This window comes from Filicampus tigris, chromosome 17, assembly GCF_054856515.1.
Source record: "Filicampus tigris isolate MCC_2025a chromosome 17, RoL_Ftig_1.0, whole genome shotgun sequence".
In the NCBI taxonomy this organism is placed as follows: domain Eukaryota; kingdom Metazoa; phylum Chordata; class Actinopteri; order Syngnathiformes; family Syngnathidae; genus Filicampus; species Filicampus tigris.
Genome location: NC_141233.1, coordinates 10,770,811 through 10,798,457, shown reverse-complemented (window position 1 = coordinate 10,798,457; position 27,647 = coordinate 10,770,811). Strand labels below are relative to the sequence as shown.

The 27,647-nt window shown below is 38.9% G+C and overlaps 2 protein-coding genes across 5 annotated transcripts in view; one reads left to right on the top strand and one right to left on the bottom strand.

Annotated features, from left to right (window-relative positions):
- The window catches only part of gabrg2 (gamma-aminobutyric acid type A receptor subunit gamma2), a 39,860-nt gene extending 33,639 nt beyond the window's left edge, over positions 1-6,221 (top strand). For 2 of the 4 annotated variants that reach the window (XM_086057389.1, XM_086057388.1), the window contains one exon: positions 1,795-6,221. In XM_086057389.1, coding sequence (XP_085913515.1) covers positions 1,795-2,073 — 279 coding nt within the window. In that variant the 3' untranslated portion in view covers positions 2,074-6,221. Of the gene's footprint in view, positions 1-1,791 lie in introns of all 4 variants that reach the window. The other 2 variants (XM_086057387.1, XM_086057390.1) reach the window with 1 other exon arrangement.
- Positions 1-27,647, bottom strand: part of gabrb2b (gamma-aminobutyric acid type A receptor subunit beta2b) — a 340,043-nt gene that overhangs the window by 200,552 nt on the left and 111,844 nt on the right. The window lies entirely within an intron of this gene.

Here is a 27,647-nt window from a genome sequence, read left to right as displayed (position 1 = left end):
TTTCAGAAGGATTTTACTCGTTTTATCACTAGAGAACAGAAAGAGCAAAATCACACAGAGTAAGTGGCACATTTTTGATGGGAAGTCGTGACATGAAATGCTTGTTGAGCTTTTTTGGGATGGTCGACATGCCGAGTCTTTCTAGGAGACAGGTTTGACACCTCCGTTTATCAGCAAGGTCGAGGATCCTTCCAGTGCTGCCAAAGCATTTTATCTGCCAAACCGCTGGAATCCCAATTTATGCAACAGAAAGTGGCCATGACTTTTAAGATAAAAAGTGGAGCGTATTTCCTCACATAGAGGAGAGGGTTTGTGGATTATACTTGGAGTGGAACATTTGTTAATTAGAGGGGGTAAGGCATTCATTAAAAGGGAGGCATTTTGCCGACATATACAATAAATTATAATGCTTTGTTAAAGCAGCGTGTCTCATCAAAGTGGAGTTTGAAACAAAATAGAAATACTATCACAGGGGTTTCTTGGTCCTCATCTCTTTCTACGGTTGTGATGCAACCTGTACATATACTTTGTACGTAAGTTGGTGTTATTATAGTTAATAATAATTACAGTAAATATCGTTTTGTAAAAATGCTCAATATGAATATAAAACAGTCTAATATAGATACGGTGGTAACTAAGCATGCTTTCTTGTACTGTGCAATGATGTACTGTATTCTGAAGCCACTGCGCAAACTAGATCATTGCACAACTTTTGGATCGCTCAAAACCTTGTTTGTAAGGAATGAATCATCCCATGCCCAACCAAAACCCCCTTGTAATTTGTAAACCGTTTACGTACCTCAGTAGGTGCTGCTGTTTTGGTTAGCAGTTCAGTTATTAACACGATGTACAAAAGTGTCTCTACGGTAATTTTAAGGAACTGTTTTTTTTTTTTGTCTTGAAGAAAGGAGGCACTCAACAATTATTTTAGAACAGCCATGGTGCCATTTGTGTGCCATAATATATCATCAGTTGTGCTGTTGGAAATTACCCAATTTCAGATAAGCCGAAAGGATAACAAAAACAACAACACAATCAGTCCCAAAGTTATTTACTACAGATAATGTAGCTGTTATGGTCTTATCTGTCTATCTTATAGTGAGAGGCAGAACAAATAAATTGAAATGAGATCCTCATTATTTCAGTAGCGGTTTGGAGAATGGATGGATATGGATTTGTAGCTTTGTGTTTGTTTGGTAGTGTGCCATGACGTTTTGAAGTTTTTAAAGTATGTGCCTTGGCTCAAAAAAAGTTCAAAAACAAAGTTTAGAGGTCACTTTTTGAGGAAATATGGAATTATTTTCAGAACCTTCAGAAATACTCTCTACGTGGCATGAGCCCTCTAGTGGTGAGCACATTTTCAAAAAAATGGGCTGGTCCTGCACGTTTGCCAACAGTTGCCAATTCATGACTTGGTTTTATTAATGCTATGTGATGTCATACTTTCAAAAAGTTTGCGATATTCAGCTTTCATGTGAAATTTCAGATTGAACCTAAAATGCACTATTACATTTACAAGTGAACTTAATTTGACCAACTGTTTAATGTTTCAGAATTTTTTTCACGGAAGAAATTAAATGTAGCCTAACAAAGTCTACTGACTGACCGAATTGAAGCTGAGTTTTTTTATTTTTTTATTTTTATCCAAATTGCAGCCTTTGAGATTGGAAAATGACATTCTACAACATTGTGATGTCAATTTGAAGTGGATTAATTGTTCAGTCCTACTCACGAGGGCATATGAAGCAGCGCCGGGTGCCACGCGCTAACTGTTGGCTTCCTGTTTAAAAGCAGACGCCCACAGTGGACATCCGCCCGCGCTCGGCCACGGCCATCCAGATGAACAACGCCACACACATGCATGAGCGCGACGAGGAGTACGGCTACGAGTGTCTGGACGGGAAGGACTGCACCAGCTTCTTCTGCTGCTTCGAGGACTGCCGCTCGGGGGCATGGCGACATGGCCGCTTGCACATCCGCATCGCTAAGATTGACTCGTACGCGCGCATCTTCTTCCCCACCGCGTTCGGTCTCTTCAACCTGGTCTACTGGGTCTCCTATCTCTATCTTTAAGAGCGCACAGCCAGCCTTATCACCGCGCTCTTTACGTTGTGTGGGACATTTCTTCAGGAGGGGGGACGCCGCCATTTTTGGTTGGCGCACTTCCCTTACTTAACCTCTTCATTGGATCGGATTCATCAGTTTAGGCGCGGCAGACGTTGCAAATCCTGTAGCATTACATTAAGCGGCATGAAAACATTGATAAACGCTGATTAGAAGTTTTCCTGTGCGTGATAATCTTCTGTTCACTGTGCCAACGCCTCATTTGGTTTGTTTTTAAGTTGTTTTTTTTTTGTGAACAAATGGAAATGAAGTGCTGAAATGGAGGGATTTAAACAAGTCAAGGTACCACTGTGCTGCAAGGTGTCAAGCATTTTAAAAGAGTTATAATTAGGGATGGGCATTTGGTGACATTTTTTACGGAGCTCTGAACTATCAATGAACAGATTAATTGTTATTAATTGAGAATGTTTTGAACCCCTATTTCGTTGCCAGCGGTGTACCAAGTAGAAGTGTAGCTTTGGTTCTGTACACAAAGTCTGCGCGGACGGTGCTCAACTTTCCATAGTTGACGTGATTCTTTACAAACCAGCTGAGAGAAAATCAACAGTGCAGCCAAGTAGTTTGCACCACTTTGTCGCAAGACATGATAATGATTGTAAAATCCCGTGAATAACACGCACCCTTGTATAATACGCCCCCAAAATCATCCTTGAAAAGCATTTTTTTTTCTCTTTCCAAATCTTACCAATCATGTTTAAATGCTTTTAAACCCAGATTAATAACTATGCTATTTTCCCCTACCTATTGTTAAGGTCAAAGTATTTTTTAAATCATGTTTTCAAAAAATTCGCTTTTGCACTGTCTGCACTTTTAGTATTTTTGATAAGATATATTTTTTTTACTTTGCTTTTAAATCCCTAACAACTTTAATTGTTTCAATTATTTATTGTGAAGCACATTGAGTTAAGTTGTGCATGAAATGTGCTATAAATAATTTATTTATTTATTTATGTATTTTACAACCCATTCGTACTCCCTAGCTACTGGTAAACATCTAAACAGTGTGAAAATGTTTTATTTCTTAACAAGCCCTCTGTACAATACCCCTCATAGACCCCCCACCACCCCCGGGATTTGGGATTTTTTTTTTTTTTTTTTTTTTTGTCTTGAAAAAAAAAAACCTATTATACACGTAATTTTACAGTAATAGCGGACCGAATTATTAACAATCACTTTTTAAATTGTTTTGCTATCAATGATAGAATCTATGCATGTGAATGTTCTGAACTCCCTTTCACACACCAGTGTTTATTGAGCAGAATAAAGCAGCCTGAAGGAGTCATTTTCTACTTGCCATAGTTGACATGACCCACAGCTGCTTCAAATCCACATACTTCTTAAAGGCCAATTAATCGATTACGATGCCCATCCCTAGTTGGAATGTGTTTTAATTTGGCTGACGTGACAGCGCAACTAATTGTCTACCATTTTTATGTGTGTAGTCAAAAGTGAAGACGATGACGCCGTTTATGGACAACTGTACAAATACTGTAAATATTTTACAATTGCATAGTGTGTTTATATTTATTGCATGCACCTTTCAAGACCAGAAAAAAATACATGCATTTCTTTTGTCGTCTACTGCTGGGTATCATTCAGGGTTTAATTCCAGATAATGAAAACAAATATCTATCTTTACATCCAGGTGGAAAGGTCGGCTCCAAGTTTTTATGTTCTTCACAGCTTTCAACATAAGCAACGTTTACTGTTAAAAGCCAGCATTTCCATAACGAATTTATCTGTTTGCAAGAAGGAAAGGTGTGCTTGCCTTTCACAGCTTGAGAAAACTGCAGCCATCACAAAAAAGACCTCATAACTAATCAACATTCCAAAGCGGATGTCAATGCAGATAGAGGATCATTTGTGGAGCTCACTTCTTCTAAGATGACACAAAATACAAACCTTAAGTGTTTATATTTTGGGTGGGGGTGGGGGTTATTTTAACAGCGGCGCAAGCCTTATTACAGAGCATCTCACTTAATGTTTGTTTGAGTTACAAATGTTCATTTTCTCTGATCCTTTTGCTTTGAATGGTATTGTACTGAGAGCGGACACAATGGCAGCGCTGTAAATGTTGTGTATAATGTCGTGTAACATAACGCACTGAAGACACGGGTGGAGGGGAGGAATAAAAACAAACGTTTTTGATAGATCAATCACATCTAGTCAACAGATTTTTACTCAATTTTTTTAATCAGAGATGCAAGTTAACTTTTCTAGATAAATTCCAAATCTGCCCTCGTTTTTTCTCTTGCACATCAGGTTTTCATAATAATATGTAATTTAGTAATATCAAATTTCAGTCAAATTTACGACTTTGGGGTTAGGTTCTGCTGCAGGTGGATTTTTTTCTGAAACGTCATAGCTATAAATTCCAATACATTGTAAAATCAGTATTGTGCAAAAATGTATTATTAAATAAAAAAAATATATATTAATAATCTTTCTAAAACCTGATGTTCAAGGAAAAAAGTAAAGACAAATTTCAAACAGCGTCAAAAAAGGGACACAAAGGCATCTCTGATTAAAATGTACTGTTGACTAGTGTAATCGCACAAAAGAGCGCGTGTAAATCAACTTCTGCTGTATATAAAATATGAAAAGAAGAAACCCTTTGGATTTTCTAAAAAATAAATAAAATAAGAAAAAGAAAAGTAATGAAAAGGGTCTATATGAAATATATATTTTGTAATTTCAGCTTGTCACATTATATAAAATTACAGTATACTAGACTTATTTAATGGTATAGAATAATCCAAGGGTGGGGGTATTTATTATTTATTTATTTATTTCATGGAAATAAATTGTACTTATGTTCATAATGTCTTCAAAAAAGAAAAATTAATGCATTCATGTCAAGGGTGCATTTTTTTTTAATTATTTTTTCTCAGTCTGTCAGTGGAGCTTTAGCCTAACTTGTGTTCTTTCTATGTTGTGGTCAATGTTCTCACCGAATGTTCAAACCGAGGTCCATCCCTGTTTGCTAAAATGTGACACTGCTTTTATGGAGCTTCAGCTTCACTGTGGGGGAAAAAATACACATTTCCAGGAACATTGTTTCATTGATTTTTTTTTTTATTAGACATTTGTCAACCTCTACAACGGGGGTGGGAAACCATTTTTTCTATCAGTGGCCAGTTCTGTTTTTATGAAGTTCTCCAAAGGCTACACTGAATTTCTCGAAAGGAAATCGAATGCGAATATCGAACAAATGTTTATAAATGATGAGTATTTGCTGGTTAACCGTTTCTGGATGAAATGCTCTGTATTTTATTGTTCTACAAGCTTCTTCAGAAGAAAACATTGGGTTGTAGGCCATCATTCATGTTTTCCTGTACATGTTTTGAATCTAACGTTGGTCCTCCTATTTTCCTAAACTGCCACACTAGTTGTCTAAACCACTATGTCATCTTTACACGACTACTCTTCATTTGTATTTCGCACTTAAAGTACTACAGACTTAAATGATAAACTGATTACATTGCAACATTGAAACATAAACTACATATCATTTTTGTTTGTACAAGTGTTTGTGGGGTGGGTTCAAATCTAAATGAAGACAATGACGTGACCTTGCACTGCCACTTGTCCATTTGTGTATTCAGGCTGCAAACATATCATTATACTATACTTAGAACCTGAATCCGAAAACCTACAATGGTACAGATGACATAAAAAGAAAATTAAATATTCTACATTAGCTCTAGTTTATTCATCATGTGTCAAATGTAAAGAAGTGCAGATTGCAATGAAGTGTATGCATGTTGAATGTTTAGTTTCACTTGCAGGACGTTCATGAAATAGGACCAAATCAGTTTGTTTGTATCTTCACTGCATTTATTTTAGGAGCACACACAAAACATTTTCTACTGCTATGTTGAAAAAAATACATACAAAATAAAAACAGAAGCATTATAAGCAGTGTCAGAGCAAAATGGATCAAATTCTCCTGCTTCCATTAGTTATTTGGTATCTATGTAATTCTTGAGTTGTGTGTACACAAAGGGGGAACAGCGTCTGCATAGTATCCAAACGTGTACTTTTCATAAGGGGATTGCACATAGCTGTGACATTTTACAATAAAATTGGTGCATTTATCTTCATGTCTGTTGAAGTTATTGTAACAGAGATATTTTAGCTGCCTGCTGTGTAGAAATTGTGTTTCAAATAATAAAATGCAGGTTGAAAAGTAGGAGTAGGATTCAAGTCCGAATTTTGAGCTGAGCACCTTGAGTGTAAAACCACGTTGCGCCGCAATGTCGGGCAGCACTTACAGTATATCTATTGTAAGATATGCAGCTTAATTAAGAGTAAGAAGAGGCTGAGAAAGTCCCACAAAGTAGAATGATTAGATTTCTGTGAGTAATTAAATGTTTTTGTGTTGCTGCTCCATGTGTTAAAAGCAGATGCTTGAAGGTTTTAATTACTGTAGCATCTATGTGAATATCCGCTAGCTTGGATATAATATTTTGTATTATATGTTAGCCTTAAGCTAGCAGGCTTTATTAGACAATAACATGTGGTGTGGTTTAATTTTCTTTTCAGTTAACTACACGAATTCTATTAGGCAGTGTGTTAGACTAGTGGTTAGCACTACTGCCTCACAGTTCTAAGGATCAGCGTTTGAATCCCGGAACCTTCCTCTGGGTTTTCCAAAATCAGATGGAATTGATTCCTGCTCACCTACAACACTAATAAGGACAAAGCCTTATAGAAAATTGAAGGATATTGTATGTAAGTTCCGTTCCGATTCAATTATGATCATGATCACACTTCCTTCTTGCCATCACCAGTATCCTTTTTTGGGGACATCCAAACCCCCCCCAAAAAATACTGGGTTCAACCATGACATCGACAGCTCTTTAAAAGGCGAGTTTCTCAGCTCTTTGTCATTCCGTACTGTTCAGTCAATTCTATCCAGGAAAGCGAACACAAACGTGTGTCCCCCCATGCCCCTGCAGAACAGGCACTTGTGGCTTGGCTAGGCTGGGCGGCAGCTGCAGAGGACGGCCAATGAAGCGACCGCATCACAGCACGCTTTCATCGACTCAACTCCTTCAACGGGCGACCGAGTGCAGAGATTGCGAGCGTATTATTAATAATGCATCCTGAGCATGAATCATCCCTCCGGGCTTTGTTCTCACGCTTTCATCACCATGTGTGTCTTTACACGGAATGAGTCGACTGAACTTAGGTGTAGTTTTCCTTTCTAATGCGTGAAAAAAAAAAAAAAAAAAAAAAATGCAATACAAGCCATACCCTGGAGGAACTTTGAACTTTATGCCATGATAATGTGAGTATCACGGATTGAATAATGCCTAATGGTGGCTTCGCACAAAAATTTCCAGTCAAGAGTTTTAAAGTTTCTAAAATAGAGATTTGTTGCTTATTATTTATAAAAAAACAAATAGAAGGGTCAAAAAAAAGTTGCTAAACCTAGCAATAGTCGCTAAGTTGGCAAAACGTTTCATCACCTGCCCTAGCTGGATTCACAGTCGCCATCATAACAGGCCTGACTGCTTTAATAAAAAAAAAACATAACATACACGTTATGCTGTTATCATTCATTGTTTTTACTGTTAATACTTTTGAACTTATTTTTAAACTGATATGACAGATAAGAATGTAAAAACAATACTGTTAAAATGTACTGTTTTTAATGTGTTTTTTTTTTTTTTCATTGAGATAGCTTCACTCTGAAAAAAAGATTATTTCCATTGTTTTCTTATTTTTGTTTTGAGAAACCTATGTAATGGAAACCAGAATAAATTAGATGTTGAGGAGCGTTTTGGTTTCTAATTCACAATAAAGCAATTATTTCATAACAGGTTGAGTTACATGTTTTTCATTGGACAGCGAAGGGATACCTTTTTTTGTTAATACCAACAGTACCTTCGATGATGATATTTAACAAACGTAATGACCGTACGGAAGCACCCATCCAGGTCCATCAATGCATAACACGCTCGATTAGAGTTGACATTTATTAACTGATGAACTGCTCACTTGACGCACATGTTAAAATGTCACCCGTAAAATAATTTGACCTTCCTTGGATATGAAGGCTGGTGCATCTGATGTGTACAACCCAAGACAGCATTTTGTCTGTATGTATTTAACTCTTAACAGCTCCAAGGTAATCCGCTGTGGCTCAGTAACATTGAGAAGGTCTAGGTTGCACAAGTTCCCCATCCCTTAACCAAAGACACGACATAAACACAGATTAATTACCGTGGCTTAACTGTCAAGATGCACCAATCCGCAATCGCCGCAAGCAGATGATGAATAGGATGCTTATTGCACTGGGACCACTGGGCTTGTACATAAACACACTGCAAAGCACATTGCATTAGCAGCCCTCCCTGGGGACTCACACAAACCTTAAGCACTACTCACATCACCATAATCCCCGACATGTCCTCACTTTAAGAATCAATGAAGAACATTACGTGGTGTGTGTTTATCATCTTAAAATGCAGCACGCTCACCTGAGAATTCAGTAGAATTTCTCAAAATACAATGAAGCTTTAATATTTTAATTTAAAGCGGACTACGATAAAGAAATTAACTATAAGAGGTATAGGTCTTAACCCACTCATCAAGGGCAAAAGGGGGATACGTTTCACCAGATTTACCCGCTGTATGTGAAAATCTGCGAAAGGGAACTTTTATTAAAAATGTATAGTTTTACCCCTCCCACACACTTTAAAAACAAAAATCATTAAAACACACTTTATAAACACTGTAGCTGCACCTCAGCTCAATGAACAGGCGAGATTTATTCAGACAGGTGATTCTCTTCACAAAAGTCTTTGTATACAAAGAAAGAAATTGACCTCGTTCAGCATACCAATGGAGGGAATCTAAGATTCAGGAGTTCAGCTGTATTTCTTCTTTCTGGAGTTTTGGTTTGCTTTCCCTTTTCAAATTACTAGTCCAACTATTACACCTGAGGATGCTGTAAATCTTAATTCACTGGTGGTGTCCATTTCAGAAATGATGGTAGCCATCAAAAAAATTGGGCCCCAGGTTCAGATGGATTTTCTGTTGATTTTTATAAGAAATTTAAGGATAAATTGGCTCTGCTTTCACAATGTTTATACTGAGTTGCTGCTGTTATTTAAAAGCTGTGCAGCATGGAGTAAATTTCATTTACAAACATTGTAAATGTATGAACAACAAAATACATTGTGGACGTTGTGGCAATTTCTGCTGCCATCTAGCAGCGGAGTCTCTGAAGCTTATGCAGACATCAAATTTTGGCTTGCAACACAAAGCAAAATAAAAATGACCAAACACTGACTCCACTGACTCTTAACCCGGAAAGTCTGTAAGAAGGATGACGGATGAAAGATGTATAAGGAATGGAAAAGCATTTGCATGGACCAAGTGTAAACAACACAATGGTGAACCGTCTGGCTGATGAACTCCTCCCCCCAGTGGGTAGGAGGGCAGCTGCTGATGAAGCCTTGTGATTATTACACTGTGTGTGTGTGTGTGTGTGGGGGGGGGGGGGGGGTTGTTGTTGGTGGGTGTGCGTGCATGTTACCGTGCAGTGTGCCTTCAAAGCACACCCTTTCATCAGCAATGGGACATTATCCTCAGTAAGCTAAGCATCTATTATACATAAAGCCTGTGTGTGGCTCACTTTTTGGGGGCTTCGTCAAAGAATAATGAGTGTAGTGGCACAGTTGCAATTTTGAAAAGGTGGAGCAGCTTTGTAAAATTGCCACTTGGCAAAAAGTTTTTCTGTCCCCGACTGCTGTTGAGGACCAATTGGCCATCACTCTCCAACGGGAGTACAATTTGCTTTATCCAAAGCAATTTTCTCAAAACAAACAAACTACACAGGCTTGCTACTACTACTACTGATGGAAACGCCAAACTCCCTAGAGCAGGCATTCTCACCAAGTGTATCAGCAGCTTGATTTAGTAGATGCTTCAGAGGGTCGAAAAGCTTTACCCGTCCAACTTCAGGTTGGTCAAATGTGTGGTTTGTTGAGAACGGATCCTGTTTTGAAAAACTTAAACACGCGGTCCAAAATGTATATATTCTGAAAGTAAGAACTCAAGACTTCTCAGAGCTTATCAATATTCAATCACATTTTTGTTTCTTTTTGCTGTATCCTTTTTACTATTTGCTGAGACAGTGAACATTTTTCCAGCACTTTTCCAGTGCTTGTTACCTGACGTTTATAATCAAATCTATTATTTACCATCTGCTGTCTAGAAAGAAAAGGTACTTTAAGGTTCCGTCGCTTTCAAGGGAGCCCGAGGTGTTAACAGCCACACAGGAAAATAAAAAATGTAAGGAATAGAAATGTGCTTTTTTTTTTCCAAAAATATATCAACAGTATTATACAGTTCCATTTCAAAAAGGCTTTCGGGTATTTATGCATGCATGTCACAGGTGCAGGTTGCTTTGAACACACAGTTGACCAACTTACAATAATTTTTCTAACCTACTTAATATGACCAACATGCATGAACAACCATGCATTCATTCAGGTATCCTCTAAATATCATAAACATGTTTTTACCAAAAAAGGTCATTCATCTGCAGCAGTTTTCATAGAAGATACGGTCTGACATTGCTGAAGGAAAGATGTCGTTAAAACTCAGTAAAAAGACATTAAAGTAAAATATAATGGTCTTTATGGCCGCCAGCAGACCTGTCAGATGTCATTTACGTTTTGCTACAGTGATTACTTTGGAAAGATTGGTAGCTGTGAGGCAGGAAATGGAGGGGGGGGGGCAAAAAGTTTGTAACGACCCTTTCGGGAATCACAGGCGTCGACTGCATCTCTTGCGTTGAGTATTAGCATGCGAAAGAAGGCTGCAGGTGTAATAAAAATAATAAAAATGGGGGGAAAAAAACGATTTTAATCTCTCAGATTTGCTTCACAGGGAAATCAAAGGATGCTTTGGGTAATTCTAAAGATAAAAGTCACAGACTTGATAAGCCACCCCTAAAAACTGTAGCAGCATTCCTTATTTAGAACCTACTTTGCATCTCATATTTAAAAAATGCATATAAAAGCCATAATTTGTGATAACGGAGGCTATCAATTATTTAGGCTATGATTGTCCACCATTTAGGTTATTTAGACTGCGCCATGAGGCATCATGGGTGTGGTAAGTGCTACATTTATGGGAATGGCTGTGTTTGATGGACATAAACTTTAATCTGAGCCACTCGCCTCATTGCTTCCGGCACAGCAGAGACACTCATCAATCCAATAGCTGGGACTTGACATTCCTCCAGAGATATTTAAACACAGAGCCGCTCATTCAAACACTTCACCTGATAGGTCTTTTCAAACGTAAACACTTTGAAAAGAGAAAGAAAAAAGTAAATACTGTAAAGCTTCATGGTGCTGTCAGAAGGCCCATCCAATAGGAGAAGGGCTGGCAGAGTGCTTTCAGAGTGCTAACAGCAATAGACCTACAAGTGGGAAAAGCCTTCTTGTTACGTTCTGGTTGTCTGCTACGCAACTAATAACCACAAAACACAAATATTTTTATGGAATAAGACTAACTTGCAAATAAATGTGTTCCTGCATTTGAGGAGTGCCACCTACGAATCCGTAAAGTTTGCCTGCATGATCAAAAGAAATGATCTTTATCTTGAAGTAGTGTATTGGTAATGTATCACAAGTGGTGTGACACTTCTCGGTATTGATATTTTGTCTCACAACTGCTGTATCCATCTACACGTTAACACTAGAGGGGTGTTAGTGTGTGGGCTACTTTTAGATCACACTTCAGCACGTTTCCCTTGACACTTGCTCTCTCTCTCCCATGCTCTCTCTTTCCACATGATCGCCTCTGCCCGGTCTCCCTGAGGTGACTCCAGCAGCAGCAGACATGTCTCGTTGGAAAAGTGGATCTCCACTTCTGAAGGGCCAACGCTTGCATGAGTTGTTGCCTTGACTGTCCGGTACCCTCAAGTCGTAATGACTCACCCAAACACATAGCTGAATAACTCGTAGAGACAGAATATATAGCACATTCTCACATGCACACAGGAGGGAAAAGGCAAACAGCTGTGTGCTCATTCCAGATATGCGCTATGGGTGGAGTAACCCTAAAATACGTATACACCTACCCAAGGCAGTGACTTCCTGGTCTTAAAATCACATTTCTGAAAACAGGATGTATTGCGCTCATTTTTGTTTCTGGCACTTCAAAAATGTTTGCAAGCAGTGAATCTCTATTTTCCGCATCGCCTCTCATGTTGCGTCCTTTGCATCTGCCTATCAGACGTGATATTTAAAGGCACAAAAATCAGACGTCGCAATTCGTCTCAGGTTGAATAAATTCCATTGCGCTTTAGTGCTGAAAGAAGCTTGTATGACCCTTTAGACCACAATGTAAACCAAACCGTATTGTACTTTCAAATGTTGCCGCTATGTCATCAATATAGTGACATGGTCAAAAAATAAGGTGGCGTTACTATGAACTGAATGCTACAGTCCAATCCTAGTTAACGCAAGTCGATACTCCAAACTTTTCTACCGTTTGTGGTCATGTTGCAGTGCATAGACTTCCTCTAAGGGCTTCATTAATGACTGCATTTTTCCCCGCAAGGTGACTTGAAGTAAACTCTGCCGTAAGGTTCCTTCTCAATTGTATGATCTTAAAGCAACTCCTAAGGCAAAACGTTCAAGATGCAGCCCGCTCACATCTCCCAACACCCTGGTCGACTCCATTCAGTGCAACAGAGCAGCAGCGCTGCTCTGAGCATCTCTAATGAGCTTCATGGTTGGTTGAGCCTCCCTTTTTCCCCAGCAACCCTTTGTACCTTTTCCAAGGAGACTGAACAATGAAATTGGCCGAAAAATAAGGAAACTGCACAAACTACAAGGGTTTAAAAAAAAATGTTTTAAATCACGGGGGCATAGTCAAGGTTATGACTTGAAAACAGTTGACAGCTGTCTGATAAAATCATTGATGAATACAAATTGTCAATGGAACCTTCAAATAACATTGTCAATTCACAGGTATTGACAAAAGGTCAGGGATTTTTTTTTTTTTTTGATATATCATCACATGTGCTCTAAGAATTCATCTGCAGAGTCCTCGGGTATTTGCTGGCCTTTGAGAGAACACCCAGGGACGTGGCATTGATTGATGAAATCTCTCTGAATGCTTATGTGACTTTAATCAGATGTGTCTCCATTCCTTCATTTCTCTCTCACTCGCCATGAAATAATGTCAAAGAGCACAACCTTCACCTCAAGCACACAAACTAACGAGGGCAAAAAATTGAGGCATGTTTAAACGCAATCATTTGAAGATATCTAAAAGAATACCAAGGCCTTCCCATTCCGATGAAATATAATCAACTAAACCCATATTAGGAATGGGCATTTACCTGAATTTCCTATGACGAGGAAAATTAAGGCAGCAATTTATTGTAATATTTTCTTGTTAGATTATTTATATGGGATGGGATAATCTCGTGTTATCAATGTGTTATCAATTCAATGAAGTTTGACAAGTTCCAGAGCCAGGTTTGCATGGTCCGTTCAACCTCTATTGTTCTTCTTTACGTCTAGTCACTATTTTGTTTAGTATTATGGTGTACATAAGTTTTTGCTGAGAATCGCAGTGAATTGATTGTTGATTAATAATGTCTGGAAAAAGTAACCAGTGTAGGTCCCATTGATTTCAAACTAGGTTGCCATCTGAATAAGAATAGCATAATGTCAATACAGGGGATTCAGCTACTTCTACGCAATTAACTCCTCTGGGCAGCATTTATCTAGTCAGTGCATTACTAAAACACATTCAGAACATTCACGGATATTCTCCAATCCCGTTAAATATAAATCACTCAAGAATTCTGTCGATCGTGTGGAATGTATTATTGATTGACTTCGTCTTGAAGCCAGTTTGAAGACAACAATTAATCAACAACTGACTGCCCCAAATCGAACAAATTCTAAATGATCAATTGATCAATTTCAAGGCCATCCCTATCCCCATTGTAAGCAATGAATTTGTATGCGTTCCAACCCTCTAAAATCTCAAGAGTTAACTGATATGATTGAAGAAAAAGAAAAAAAAACTAAAGCTCTAACCATTTTCAACCAGACGTACTCTCCTTCCATAAACGAGGGTGATTAGTGAACAATGCCGGAATGAAAGAGCGAAAAAAAAAAAAAAAATAGGGGGGAGACAACTAAGCCAAAAATAAGTTTGATGAAAATGGAATGAGCCAGCTGTTAAAGCATGTTTTGTCATGCACAAAGCGAAAAAGCATTAGACTTCAGCTCCTATTTGCACTGCTTGAAACAACCCAAATGAATATTACATCCAACATTATGTAAGAGAGGATCGCATAATCCCGCTGATAGATGGAGGATGTTGACTGAGCGTGCTTGCTTGCTTTTCATGCCAATTCCTAATTTTGCATACAATCATGTATCAGTCACTGCACAACTCTATGCCTTTCACCCCTGTGGCTCTTTTCCCTCCCTGAGGGATGTTTCAGTAATGGTGGGGTTTGGACCCTCAGGTATAGCCTGATTCCTGCTACATTTTAATGTTCTTCAGAATAATGTATTCTCTCTCTCTCTCTCTCGCTCTCAAATGTGCCTAGCCTCTCTTGAGGAGTTTTACCAAAAGAATATTTCACTTCATGGGAGTTTCACCAAACCCCTACATTTGATTTTTTTTTTTTTTTTAAATGACAGGGGTTTCTCAGTTTACAAAAGTGCCACAATGCAAGGTGTAAATTGACAAACAGTGTGAAATGAACTCATTTGTGCAGCGGCATAAGAAGGACCACAAGAGAGCATGCTCAATTGTTGCCATACTTGTTGGTTTTCATTTGATTGTGTGGCATTGCGGGTGTTTTCGTACAAATATTTACGGTAATTTTGACTTGACTACTGCATTAGCATACTGTATGTTAGTGAAGTGTACAGCATTCTTCAAGTTGCAAGTTTTAAAACCAGGTTACGTTGCCACCATGGGAACAGACGTCTGTTGGAATGTATGGAGCCTCACATTTTAATGGAAACATACTGTATCTAGTAATGAATTCTTGTTTGGCTTTTAGTCGATTTTAAGTGAACGCGGGTGTAGTCCGTCATATACCAGGTAATCAAAATATGGTGGGAACAAGCCAACCAGTCTGTGTAATGCCAAATGCGCTTTATTGAGGGGTGGTGGTAGAGCAGTCAGATCTTGACAATTTGCAAATCAACCAATCAGGTTTGAATGTAACGGACCTAATCACGGTTCATAAAAAGATATGACCCAAACCAACACAAATCAACTGATTTGTAGCATAGAAAGCGAAAAATAACTGGTTACTGTACACAGACAGAAGAAGCAAATGAGTGGAAGAGTTAGACTGCTACGTTAGCATCACATGCTAGCGGCTCGCTAGTTTGACAGTTTGGACTCTGGAACCATCTGTTCTATGCAGCGCTTGACCTCCAAAGGCCTTTCCAGCTGACTGGGTGCGAGGCATGGTACACTCTGGATTGGTTGCCCATCAGTCGCATGACACATGACAAACCACAGATTATACGCCGATTCAAAACTCATTTTGCTTAAATTACCCTACCAGGCATGTGTTTGGAATGTGGGAGGAATCCAGAGTAGCCAAAGAAAATCATGTAGACTGCCCTGGAACTAGTTATATAAATTTAATTGATCTCAATGGGACATTTTGTCTTGAGGATAACCAAATGATGTTTTATTAGATTTTTAGTGTCCTTAAGATTGCAGTTCTTTGCTCTTATTATAAGCGGTGTTACCCTGCAGGGAAAGTCATTTGTAGGACGAGGCCAAAGTTTTCGGCAAAGAGACGTGTGGGTGTAATTCGACACCTCTCAACGAGTCCTCACATTGAAACCTTAAAAGTGAACAAAGATCATTTGGACGCTGATAGGTATGATGTTATTATTGACTTTACAGCACCATTCCAACAGAAATAATCCACTTGACATCATAACTTTTAAAGTTTGCACAGAAAAGTAAGTGCATGAACCTTGTTAACTAGCATATAGACACACACAGTCGCACAGCACCTGCCATAGCCTCAAGATAAAACCAACGAGCACGGAGTACTGCTGTTCACTGAGCTGTCAGGCGCTTTACTTCATCCAGCAGATGTGGAAAACGTGTGCATGTGTGCTCAGCTGCTGTGGGTTTTGGTTTGTAATTTGCTGCAGCGATGTAAAACCCAAAGAAAAAGAACATTGACGATGACTGAATGATGATTGTGTCAAGCCAACAGTTACACAACAAGGTCTCCCTTTGTACATGGTGTGCTTGCCTCGTTTTATCCGTCCATCTGACACTATACACTTTCTTCACCAACTGCCCTCTCTTATCGAATTGTTTTCCCCAGAGACATTTTCTCTCCTCCTTCAACCTTTTTACTCTTGTCCCAGTGCAGAAAAGGAGCCAATAATCGTAGGTCAACCAAAAGCACCTCATTCTATGGTCAGCTTTTGCCATACTGGACATAGTATCCCTTGCTTATAACTTGCCACATCAAGCTAAAGGTGGTGATGATATAGCTATGCTACCTTAAAATTGGTCGATAATAATTCAAAATATTGTTATTAATTTTGTTTTAAAAGTCAACCAAATCAAAGTTTAAACAGTGTCACAAACCCAACGTCCATTATAAATAGAACTAAATGGAGTGCCGTTACGGGTGGGAAGTTGTATGTGATGTTGCATCTCGTCTTACGAGACACATTTTGTTCCCTCTACACACTACATCACTTAGAGATGCTACATGTAAGTTTGTATTACGTTGTTCCCAAAAGCCATATCACTAAGCGGGCAGACTGCAGAAGGCTCGCTCTGCAATGTAACACACCATGAACGCTCATTGATTTTACTTAAAACAAAATTTACAAAACCTAGTACTGAATTATTGACAAGATCAAAGCCATTGCATGGGAGATGTTTTTTGAAGCAAATCTGCGCTGGCCCGGAGACTCACCCCTTTCAACTAGAAACATGTGAGCTTACAGGGCAAGAATGGGTTGGGATACAAGTAATGGCTGACAGAGTTCAGATGAATGTCTAAGCACTCCCTGAAGGCACGAGAATGTCCTGGATATGAGGGATTTTATTCAGTTCTGTAGTTCTGTACATGAAAAAAACCACAACGCAAGGGCTACTCGTAGATGGGTGGTGGGAACCGTTTCCTGGTTTGGAGGATTTTCTGTTTTTATAAAGTCCTTCAAGGGCCATTCTAAATCCATCAAGTAATGCAATGCCACAACCAAATGTTTGCTATTTTTATTTACTACACAATTTTTGGGCATATCATTTACATTTTTATTTTTTATCAAAAGTCAAGTAATTTTCACTCAAATTATGACTGCATCTGTAATTCGCAGTAAAAAACGCTGCATCGACGCATACTGTTTTTTATTTTTTACATCTGCAGTGTTCTACAAGGATTTGATCGATAGCACTTGGAGAGGAATGAAACAGTTTACAGGTTGTAAATGCTGTTGAAGGATTGTAAGGGCATTTTAAAAAATACTCTCTCAACGTCATAAAGGTTAATTGACGGATGGGGTCGTGGCTTCTTTGATCCATTTCCAGAAGGTAAGTGATTACATTGTATGTCAAAAAGTCTTTTTAGTGGCTTAAAGTGCCGCAGGGAACAAATCCCAATTAAAAGATCCTTTATTAGAGAGGGGAACAACTCAAAGCATCCTACATCCCTATTGATCCTTTGCTGCTAAGGATTGACAAGTGTGACCATTTCTTATCTTGGTGAAGCAGACTCATCCCATTTACAAAAAAAAAAAAAAAAAACTGACACTCTTACCAACACATACCAATTCATAGGAAATTTTATTCTGTTGAATAATGACTGAAATGTACCCAGGCAGTGCACATATATTTTCCATCGCTTTAAAACAAGTCCTCGGCCAAAAGCTTTCTTAAACTAATTAGGTTGCACTATTAAACAGGTGGAAGTGGCTATGAATTCTCCCAAACATTATCTCTTACGTTTAATTAGATCATACCCAAAGAGCACCAGGCTAGCTGCAGTGTAAATATTCTCCTTTAAAGAGGCAATTAATCCAAGAATTCCGTCAACATTAGCACACCAAAAACATTGTTATTTTCAGCCAACCTATTGTTAATTGAGCTCAAGAATGAGTTACTTGCCCCCCCAAAAAGGACTGCATGGAGATGGTGCTGCTGCTATTTTTGACACCTGCGAAAAGTTTTCAAAAGTTCTCAGAGTCTCAGATGGAGAGTTCTCCTTTTATTTGTCAATGTCTTGAGAGTTTGACGGATGGAAGCACCGAACGATGTATCACTCTGCTTTAGTTCTCAGTGACTGCAGTGAAACGTTCAAATGCTGGATCGACAAAGCAGCCTGATAGCGGAGTTGTCGTCTCACGGCCTATCATGGACATCTCTGTGAAGGGTGTCAGGGGACATGAGCCAGTGACAGCGCTGCCGCCAATTACAGAGGCCCTAAGCAGGTAACGAATAGGGTCATGCTCCTCAATGCTAATGAAAGCTCTAATTATTTCAGACGGAGTGTCGGCTTTGACACCTTCGGAATTCCGAGGGGATCAACTGTAGGCTTTCATGCCAAGCCCTTGAGAATGACTGGGATCGGGCGGTTGATGAAGGTGGCCTCCTGATGCTGCATTTCAATGATACAATTAAAGATTTTTATTTTTTTATTTTTATTTTATTTTTTTTTTATGTTTCCAAAACCCAAATGCTAACTCAATTAAATGCTGGATAAAAGCTATAAAGGCAAATTAGCACATACTTGTCAGTCATGAATAAGTAAAGTTTTTAAAATCCAAAGAATGGTTTGCGGTTCTTAATGTAAGAAATGTTTTAGGAGTCATTCCATTTCATTGGGGGCTGGTGATGGTGACCATGGTGATAATGACGTCAACTTGAATCCATTTTCCTGAACTGGAACACCCACAAAATGTTGACATTTTTTGATTGTGCACCCCCTAATTGCTTCCAAAAATAATCAGCGATGACGTTTCATGTTTCAACAAGTTTGTGTTCAACTTGTTACATTAGTCTACCACCATCTTGTGCCATTTGCTTTTATTATTTTTCATGGTCCTTGGACTTTTCCCTTACCTTTTGTGTCAGCTATCTGTCAGAATCATTTCTGTAGAGCAATGTCACCTCTTACCAATGCTTGGGATGATGCCCGCAACTTTTGAGGCATGAAGGAACAGACATGCAACACCGGGTTTATTTGAAGGTAACCCAGTGCGGGGAACAGAGAGCAAGTGAGGCGGTAACTTGTGAAATATAATGATTGATTGAAAGTGGGAACAATGTTTCCAAAGTATTAATCCTACAAAGAACTCACATACTTACCAAATAAGATAAAATTATAAAATTCCATATTTTACACAACTGTTTGCCGAGGGAGGAACTATTGAAATATAATTAATCTGGATGGGAAAGTTTGATTTGATGACAACCAAATTATGCTTTATTTATTTTTTTGTTTTTAGTGTTAAGTGGACAATGCACTCATCTAGACAGGTGACACCTATCTTGAAGTCTTGGAGTTAGGTTCTAGTTGTGTGTTTCTGAGATAAAGTATTCATTTAAATGTAATTACCACTACGTGTGACCGGTAAAGGATGCCATTTTGAAACATTTCTTGTAAGATAAACCATACAAGTAGCACCGTTTTATTGGTTACGCGTGCAATGAACATGTGCTTACGTACAACAACACTATACAAAAAGCTAAGTGCACAGAGCCACTGGGCTTGACATTTAAGTGTACAGTAGTTAACTCCATTAGGGTATTAAATGACTGCTTCGCCATTGGTTAGCGGCTTCCTCAAGTGTATCCACCCAATTGGTCAGTGACATAGTGATTAATTCAAGTGATATAATCGCGCTCCAGGTTGGCAATCAAGACTTTTGAAAGATGACTGGCTAAAGAAGTTAATGCTTACCAAATTCTCTAATCGTTCTTGAATTAACTAATAGAATTATAGTTAAGAGCATATCTGCTCTATTCTGTTTTATTGTATAATTTCTGACGGATAAATTTAAAATAAAATACATGAAAATTGAACCACGTATCGTAAAGTAGACAAAAACAGAGTCGCTGGTTTTGAAGCAAAGACAGTGGATAGCCATAAGAAATGTCTAAAGGCATGATGTTAATTTTGATTTCGGATGAGAATGAGTAATTGTGCGAGAAAGTGAACAATTGTATTATCATGAAACAAAGGTGTTTCACATTTAGAGGCAATGCCAACTTCATTGGAATTCAGCTAAGGCCTGGAACACGATGACAACCCTCCATGGATTCGTTGCTTTTGGGTGTTCAAAACAGGATGATTGTTTTAATAGCTCAATGTGATGGAATACCCTGTATACTCCATGATTTAAGCCCATCATTGCTTGTCCATTTCAATAACAAACTGCCACACTTGTAATATCTTCCCACACTACCGAAACGCAAAATCTCATGGGGAAAACCACAGGGAACCGCCCGGCGTGTAATCCTGCCAGAGAAGGCAATTTATCAGGTGATATTGCCTCTGTGTAGAGTGGGGGTCCCTAAGCCCCTCTCTAGCAAAGCACTATTGGGTTCGGACCAGAGGCAGAGTGTGGGGGAGGTCTCCCCCCTGATCTGTGGTCCGCCACAATCAATCTTCGCAGAGATCCCAGAGCTTCAGTGAGCACAGTAACATGAAGAGCCTAATGAAGGCCTCTTGCAGAAAAGCAACATGTTTATCTCCGTCACTGCATGTCAGCTTAATGATTGTTTAGTGGATTGATAACTTGGCCTGTGTTAGGTACCTCTTCACCTATTGCCTCACCTGCTTTACACACCTGGGAATAGTCGTTTATGACTTAGTTTGCTTTTCTGCTGTACACCGTGTCTGCTTTGACCGAAGTCTATTTGGTTCCTTAATACTGTCACATAGATGAGGTGAAACCTTCCCATCATTTAGATTTTGAGACTCTCTGTAATAGTCATGTTTCACGTACATAAGCCACTTCGAAAACGTTGGTGTGGGGATGCGCTGCAGTAATTGGGTGGTCGTCTGACTGCCTGGCTTTCCATTTGATTGGTGAAAGACTCAAATGTCACTCGCTGTTAAGTTGGATTGGTGATGTTCATGTGGAACAAGCCTCCAACGTACCAAAATAGATGACCAAAGAAAGAATAAATCTGGAGATAACAAGTAGCAAGCGGAATGTAGCAACGGAAATCAGTAGTATCATCGGAGTAATGTGTAGCTCGTTACCGCCCACTTCTGTTCACATGTCTAAAACCAAACAAAAAAAATTGCACATCTCCTTCAATACACCTCATTGAATACTAATGAGAAAATTGAGCTGATTTTTGTCATCATGCGAGTAAAGTAATTTTTTGGTATGTTTATTCTCTCATAAAATAAGTGTATAAAAGAATAAGTGGCATGTGGCAGAAATATCTATACGGTAGCAGATTTGTTCATTGTCTTCTTGTAATTGGCTCAAAGTGCTGATAATGCTACACAGTTCGCAGCATCATCTCACAGGATTTCAGCGGTCATTTTCAGAAGAGTCTCCTATCCCGGTAGCCACGTGTCAAGATGTAATGTACTTCCACTAAATTACTCTACACAAGTCTCAGAGGTACACGCACTTTGCTTTGGCCCAATTTATTGAAAGCGCTTTACCATAATGAAATGCTTTGTGTGGTGTTACGACATTGTTACACAAGCAAGCTACAGGTAAGATAGACAAGGTATGTGAAGGGAAAAGACAGTTTTCCAAGTTTCAGGCTTTACCTGAACTGTAGAATGAATTCACTTCAAAGTGTTTCTCTCTTCTACAGCCTTACTATCTTCACTTCCAAGGACCAAAGTAAACGCAAAGGTGAAATGTGAACATTTTTAAAACCGTCAGATCCTCCCCTGTAGTGTCTAACGCTATTATATCAGTGTGACACGTGGAAGTAAGGTCATGTATTCTCTGTGGGCCAATCCTTATCCATAGTTCTGTGACTTCTCCTTGGAAGGAGAGTGGAATGCCTGAGTAAGTCTCAGAGAAGATCATTAATGTGGGGGGAAAAAAAAAAAAAAGGTACTGACCAAGTGGGGCTTTCTTTCATACATTTGCATCATGACCAAAGGAATATTGACCTGAATGATTTCAGGTTGTGTCAAAAAGATGATAAATGTAATTCTCTGGGGTTTTCCCCCATGCATCGGCCATTTTAATTAGTTCATTAAATAATCATAATGTATTCATAAATTAATTTGATCAAAGGTCAAATTTGAAATGTAAGTGTTTAGTTATTTTGAGATCAAATAATAATTCAAATAATTTAGCAATCATTTTTCACCACAAACTACTTGATATTCAAATATAGCTTCTGAGGGTTGCAGTCGTCTGCGCCATTTTGCTTCATTTGGTTAAAGACATGATTAATCAACAATTAATCAACTTCACACTATCAAGTTGAAGATTGATTTCCTACGCAGCAGGTTGCATATCAAAGAAACGACCATCTTTTCAAACGGGGGTTGAGAAGGTCGGGTTCACAATAAATGTCTGTTTTCCTCGTCAGTCCCCCACAGCCAAACGTTGTGGGGGGACATTTTTCATAGGAACATTCCCAAACAATGTAAAATTTATGAACGTGATTTTCACCTGCCCATGTTGAAATTAAGTCTACCAAACAGTTCTGTCTGCAGGGGGTATGCCACTAATGAAAGTTGCCAGTGTGTGTTTGTGACAATGAAATGACGCATGTATGCCTACATCTTAAAAATATGTATTTTACCATGTTGTATCCCGCCTCTCTAGAATAAAGCGCTATAGAAAATGGATGGATTAATTGAAAATGTTAATAACCCACCACATATGTACAGTTGTTATTTAGGTGGCAATATGTTATACATTACAGTGATAAACATTGTTCTGTCAATTACTGCAGCGGCTCTCTCACTTATTCTAAGCAATAATCCAACTCATGATTACAAAAAAATTGTGAAGTTGATCAGTAACTTTGAACTGAGCATTCAAAATTAACCTTGACTAATGAGTTACATCCTGCTTAACTATCTCATCTGATCACATGTAGATGCCTGTTCTGGTGAAAGTAGTACATGCTCACCTACAAAACCCTCAGATCAGATTTTGACCTTTACTGCTTTAATCCGTTTATTTAAAACCAGGAATTGGTCGGAGAGCACTTCACTGTATCCCACTGGGCCTCCTCTAGTTAACTTTACAACTCTGTGTCATACATTTTGCATTACATTGATCTTATTTGGAAAAAAAATCTCAAAATTAAAAAAAAAAAAAAAAACATACCATTATGTGCCCATATTGAAGTACTGCTACAGACATTGAACTAAATCCAACTAAAACTGACCTGCATTCTGCTCACAATAAAATCCCCATGATATCTTAGCAAAGTGAAGTTGAAGTGTGTCTCAAAAACAGGTCTTAGACTGCGAATACTATACAATGCTTCCAGTTTCACATGACGCTATAACATGAAAGAACTGACATTGACCCGCTGTCAGAATCGTCCAGAATAAGTGTCTAAAAATTTAAGTCCAACAATGTGGCTGGCTCTTAATCTTTAAAAAAGCAGCACTGCACACCTTTCAAATAATTTACATAAGCTGTGAGTTCAAATCATGAACTTAACCATGTTGTACACTTATCTTCCAGTTTTTCCTTTCTAAAATATTCATGATGAATCCATTTAGAGACAGAAAGCTCCGGTTCTTGCATCTCGCCGTACCGTGTTGGATCTGCTGATCGTTTGAGTGGCCTTAAATTGGTGTGGCATCGGCCCCTGGGGACTGTGACACACAGGGTCTTCCTCAAAGGCCACAAACAGGTGAGGAGACTTCATTTGGTTCTGGCCACGGGCTCCAGTCCGTCTCCTGACGTGTACTTCGCTGCATTCATGTAGACGCACACAGACACTGTGGATGTGCACACGCAAACGCCTGAAATGAATCATGGCGCAGCGGGAAAGGACAAACCGTCCTCCAGGTGTGTTTGTGTGCCACTGTCATGAATGCAAAATGGGCAACGTGTGTCAAAACACTTTCCAGCTTCACTTTAAATCTCATCAAAACAGGTCAACCATCTGGAAAACCTCACATGGGTAGATCATGCGGCTAACCTAAACTATAAACACACCTGGCTACAACTATATATGTTACCTCCGTTTACCATTTCAAAGATTAGACCGTTGTAGCTTTGTGTACGGTGTGAAGCTACAGTATACTAACAGAGCGGAGCAAAGACAGGATATTGACGCACAACCGCAATCAGATAACTACATGAGATGATGTCAACACAAGGGACGGATAAAATACCTATTGGACAGCCACAATTGCTTCCACTACAACGGGGTGGGACAAATGAGTGTCAGAGGTTAAACTTCCCACCCCTTTCACTGCGCTTAAAGTACTGTTCCACATCTGTTACATCCCTGATCATACCTACCATTATACAAAACAAAATACAAATGTCGGGATGTAAGGCAGGGCAGGGTGAGAGACTAGCTGCTTTCTACAGAAGTTCCTTGTCAATTCATATTATCCCATTATACTCTCCCAACCACAAGTGAAAACATAGAACGTAAGAAACTATTTCTTTTGCTATAATTTGCCGTCTTCCGTCCTTACTGAGACTTTGTTGCAGGCAGCAAGTGAAGCCTGCGATTTAAACGCAATCAATTTAGCAATTAAGAGTTTATCGGAGCTACAGCTGACAAAAGTCACACTTACAAACGTGCTTGTACACGAGAGACACACACGCTGCCGCTGACTCACTAGAAGCGCTGATCCAACATACTTGCCTGGATCCGATCAATGCACCTTAGAACTAATGGAAATGGGCTCCTGATAGGAATCTAATGGGGCCTCACTTGAGCAATTTATACTTTAACATGCTATTACATGCTTCTCCTGTGATAGCAGCACTTTAGCAGGAGACAGCCCATTATAGGTTCCCGTACTAATTCCTTCCCTCCAGTGACCTAGGAAGTTCTTCACAGGATAAGTGAGCTCAATTCATTTCTACCCACCATTTTTGGGCTCTTTGGGGGTGAATTTGGTTTGTACTCAAGCATAATAAAAGACTTTTACTTCGTCACTTCCATTTCCGGCTACCGGGTTCAAATTCTCACGTCACAGAAACAGGACGATAGCTACTCAAAAGTTGAACGGAAGCAGGGTTTTTATAAATGCATAGCACATTTCTGGTAACATAACCTAACGCTCTCTAATCCATCTCGTAAGCGAGGCTTAGGCATTTGTTGTCACTTGGACAAATACGTTCTTTGAAAGGTTGCTAATCTGCAAGTGTGAGAACAACGGTGGTTCCCAAGGAGATTAATGTGAGTGCTGTCCTTATAGCAGTTTCATCAGAACTGGGCGGGATTTGTTGATGTCAAGTATGGTGGATGCTGCTAGTCAAGCATCTGCTACACAATTGTAGTTGACTCTTATGTATTCTGTTGACTTAATCAATGTGCCTTCCAAAATATATATTTTTGAAGAAGTACATGTTTTCTTTCCCACCAAACAGCTAAGATCGACATTTTCCCGGTTGAAGTAAACCAAGTTCATGGAAAAAGTTCTCCACTGATTTTATGCTAAAGCTCACTGTTGATCGAGTTTAGGGCCACAACAGTTGATTAAGAGTACTTGGAATCCAGCAGAAGCATGAGGAAAAATATAGAAAAAGAACATTGAGCTAGACAAAATGAATTTATTTTATGTTTCAATGGTAAAAGAGGAAAAGAAGAACCTGGAACAAGTCCAGAACGCCAATAAAACAGGCCCACGCAAATCAATTGGGGTTAAAGAGTAGGGCTCAGTGTCTGACACTTTATAAAACCATGCTTTACAAAGCAAACCCTCAATATTCTGTCACACTGCCGACCCTCTAGCCACAATGCATTTTGCAAAGTCTTGGAAAAGATGAACCGTATTTACAAAGGACCAGACGTGAGGGGGAAAGCCTGCATTTGAAGATAGTGTAGGAGAGGCTTTTCAAATTGTCGGCTGGTTTGTACGCAAAACATAGAAGCAAAGCCTAAAATTTTCCAAGGAGCAAAATAAATGCTCGGGAGCTGTGAGGCAGGCTCGCCTCCAAAGACAAAAAGTGGACTGGGGAAAAGAGGAAGAGGAGGAGAGGAAGCTGACAACCTCGAAATAAATGACTCTACTTCAAAACAGCTCACATCTTGCGTATCCCTGCAGACTCTCCACCAACTAAACAAGCAAGCAGTGGAACAAAAACACCACGCTCCTCACTGTCGACGCTGTTCATTAACAGCTCGCTGGTGCCTTCACACCACCCTCCGCTTCAAAGCCGCGTCTGATTCCTCCCGCCATCACGGGGAGAAAGAAAATAAGCCTTTTGTCAGGGGAGGGCGATGACATCCATTAGTTACAATTTGGGGTAACAAGCCAGCTGGTGTTGCAAATCCTTAAAGCCAGACCGACCTTCCACTGTAATGAAATGCTGACTCAAGACAGGAGGTCCAATTAATGGAACACTCAAGTCACCAACAACCTCACCAAACTACATCACAGCTATTTCAAATCAGTGCTACTTTTAAGCAGACAGTACGGTATTTACACAGCCGGAGAAGTGTGGGGACGAGGTCTTTATTTGTACATTTGTATTTTTCTGAATCGAAAACAGTATTACTGGTACAATATGGTGAATAAAACGGAAGTGGAAAATAACAGTATGTCACGTATCACCCAAACAATAGCGTAAATACAGTTCCAACAATGAATTCATTACTCAACAACTAATTGATTACCAAATAAAAACAACAACTATTTTGATAATAGATTAATCATTTAGATTAATTCAAAATTCCACAAATCCTTGAACAATCCTCTCAACAGTAAATATTCTCTGATTTTGGTTGTCCTCCATGAAAGCACACTGAATACACAGATGACTTTGTGTCTATCATAATTTTGAGCAGGAAAACATTTTACTTGTTTCTATCAGGTTTTTGATATAGTTTCATTTTCTGTTTTTAAGTATGACCTGTAAAATCTTGCGCTATACAGATTTTAGCGTAGTAATTAATACCCGTTTCAGAAAAAAAATTCCACCTCTTGCTGAACTTAACCCTTAATTGAAAGATATTACCAAATTACGTACTATGTTTGTTATTGGTAGTAGTAGTAGTGGTAGTAGTAGTAGCAGTAGTTAGTAGTAATCTTGTGTGCTAAAGAAAAACAAGGACAGATTCTGAATCAGCGCAAAAAAAAATTCACCTAGGAACGTTTACTTGCATCTCTGATTAAATAATTTAGTACAAAAATAACGGTGATTAGTGTTATGTTTGTGCTTGATTTAAAATAATTTGCAAACTTCTGACTTTACCTTGGAAAACATGTTTGCTCATTTTCTGATATTACAGACCAAACCACTAACTGAATCATTATCAATTTGTTTGGGCATTTTCTGCACCATCAGTTTGAAATAATATCCTGTATTTGAATAAAGTGA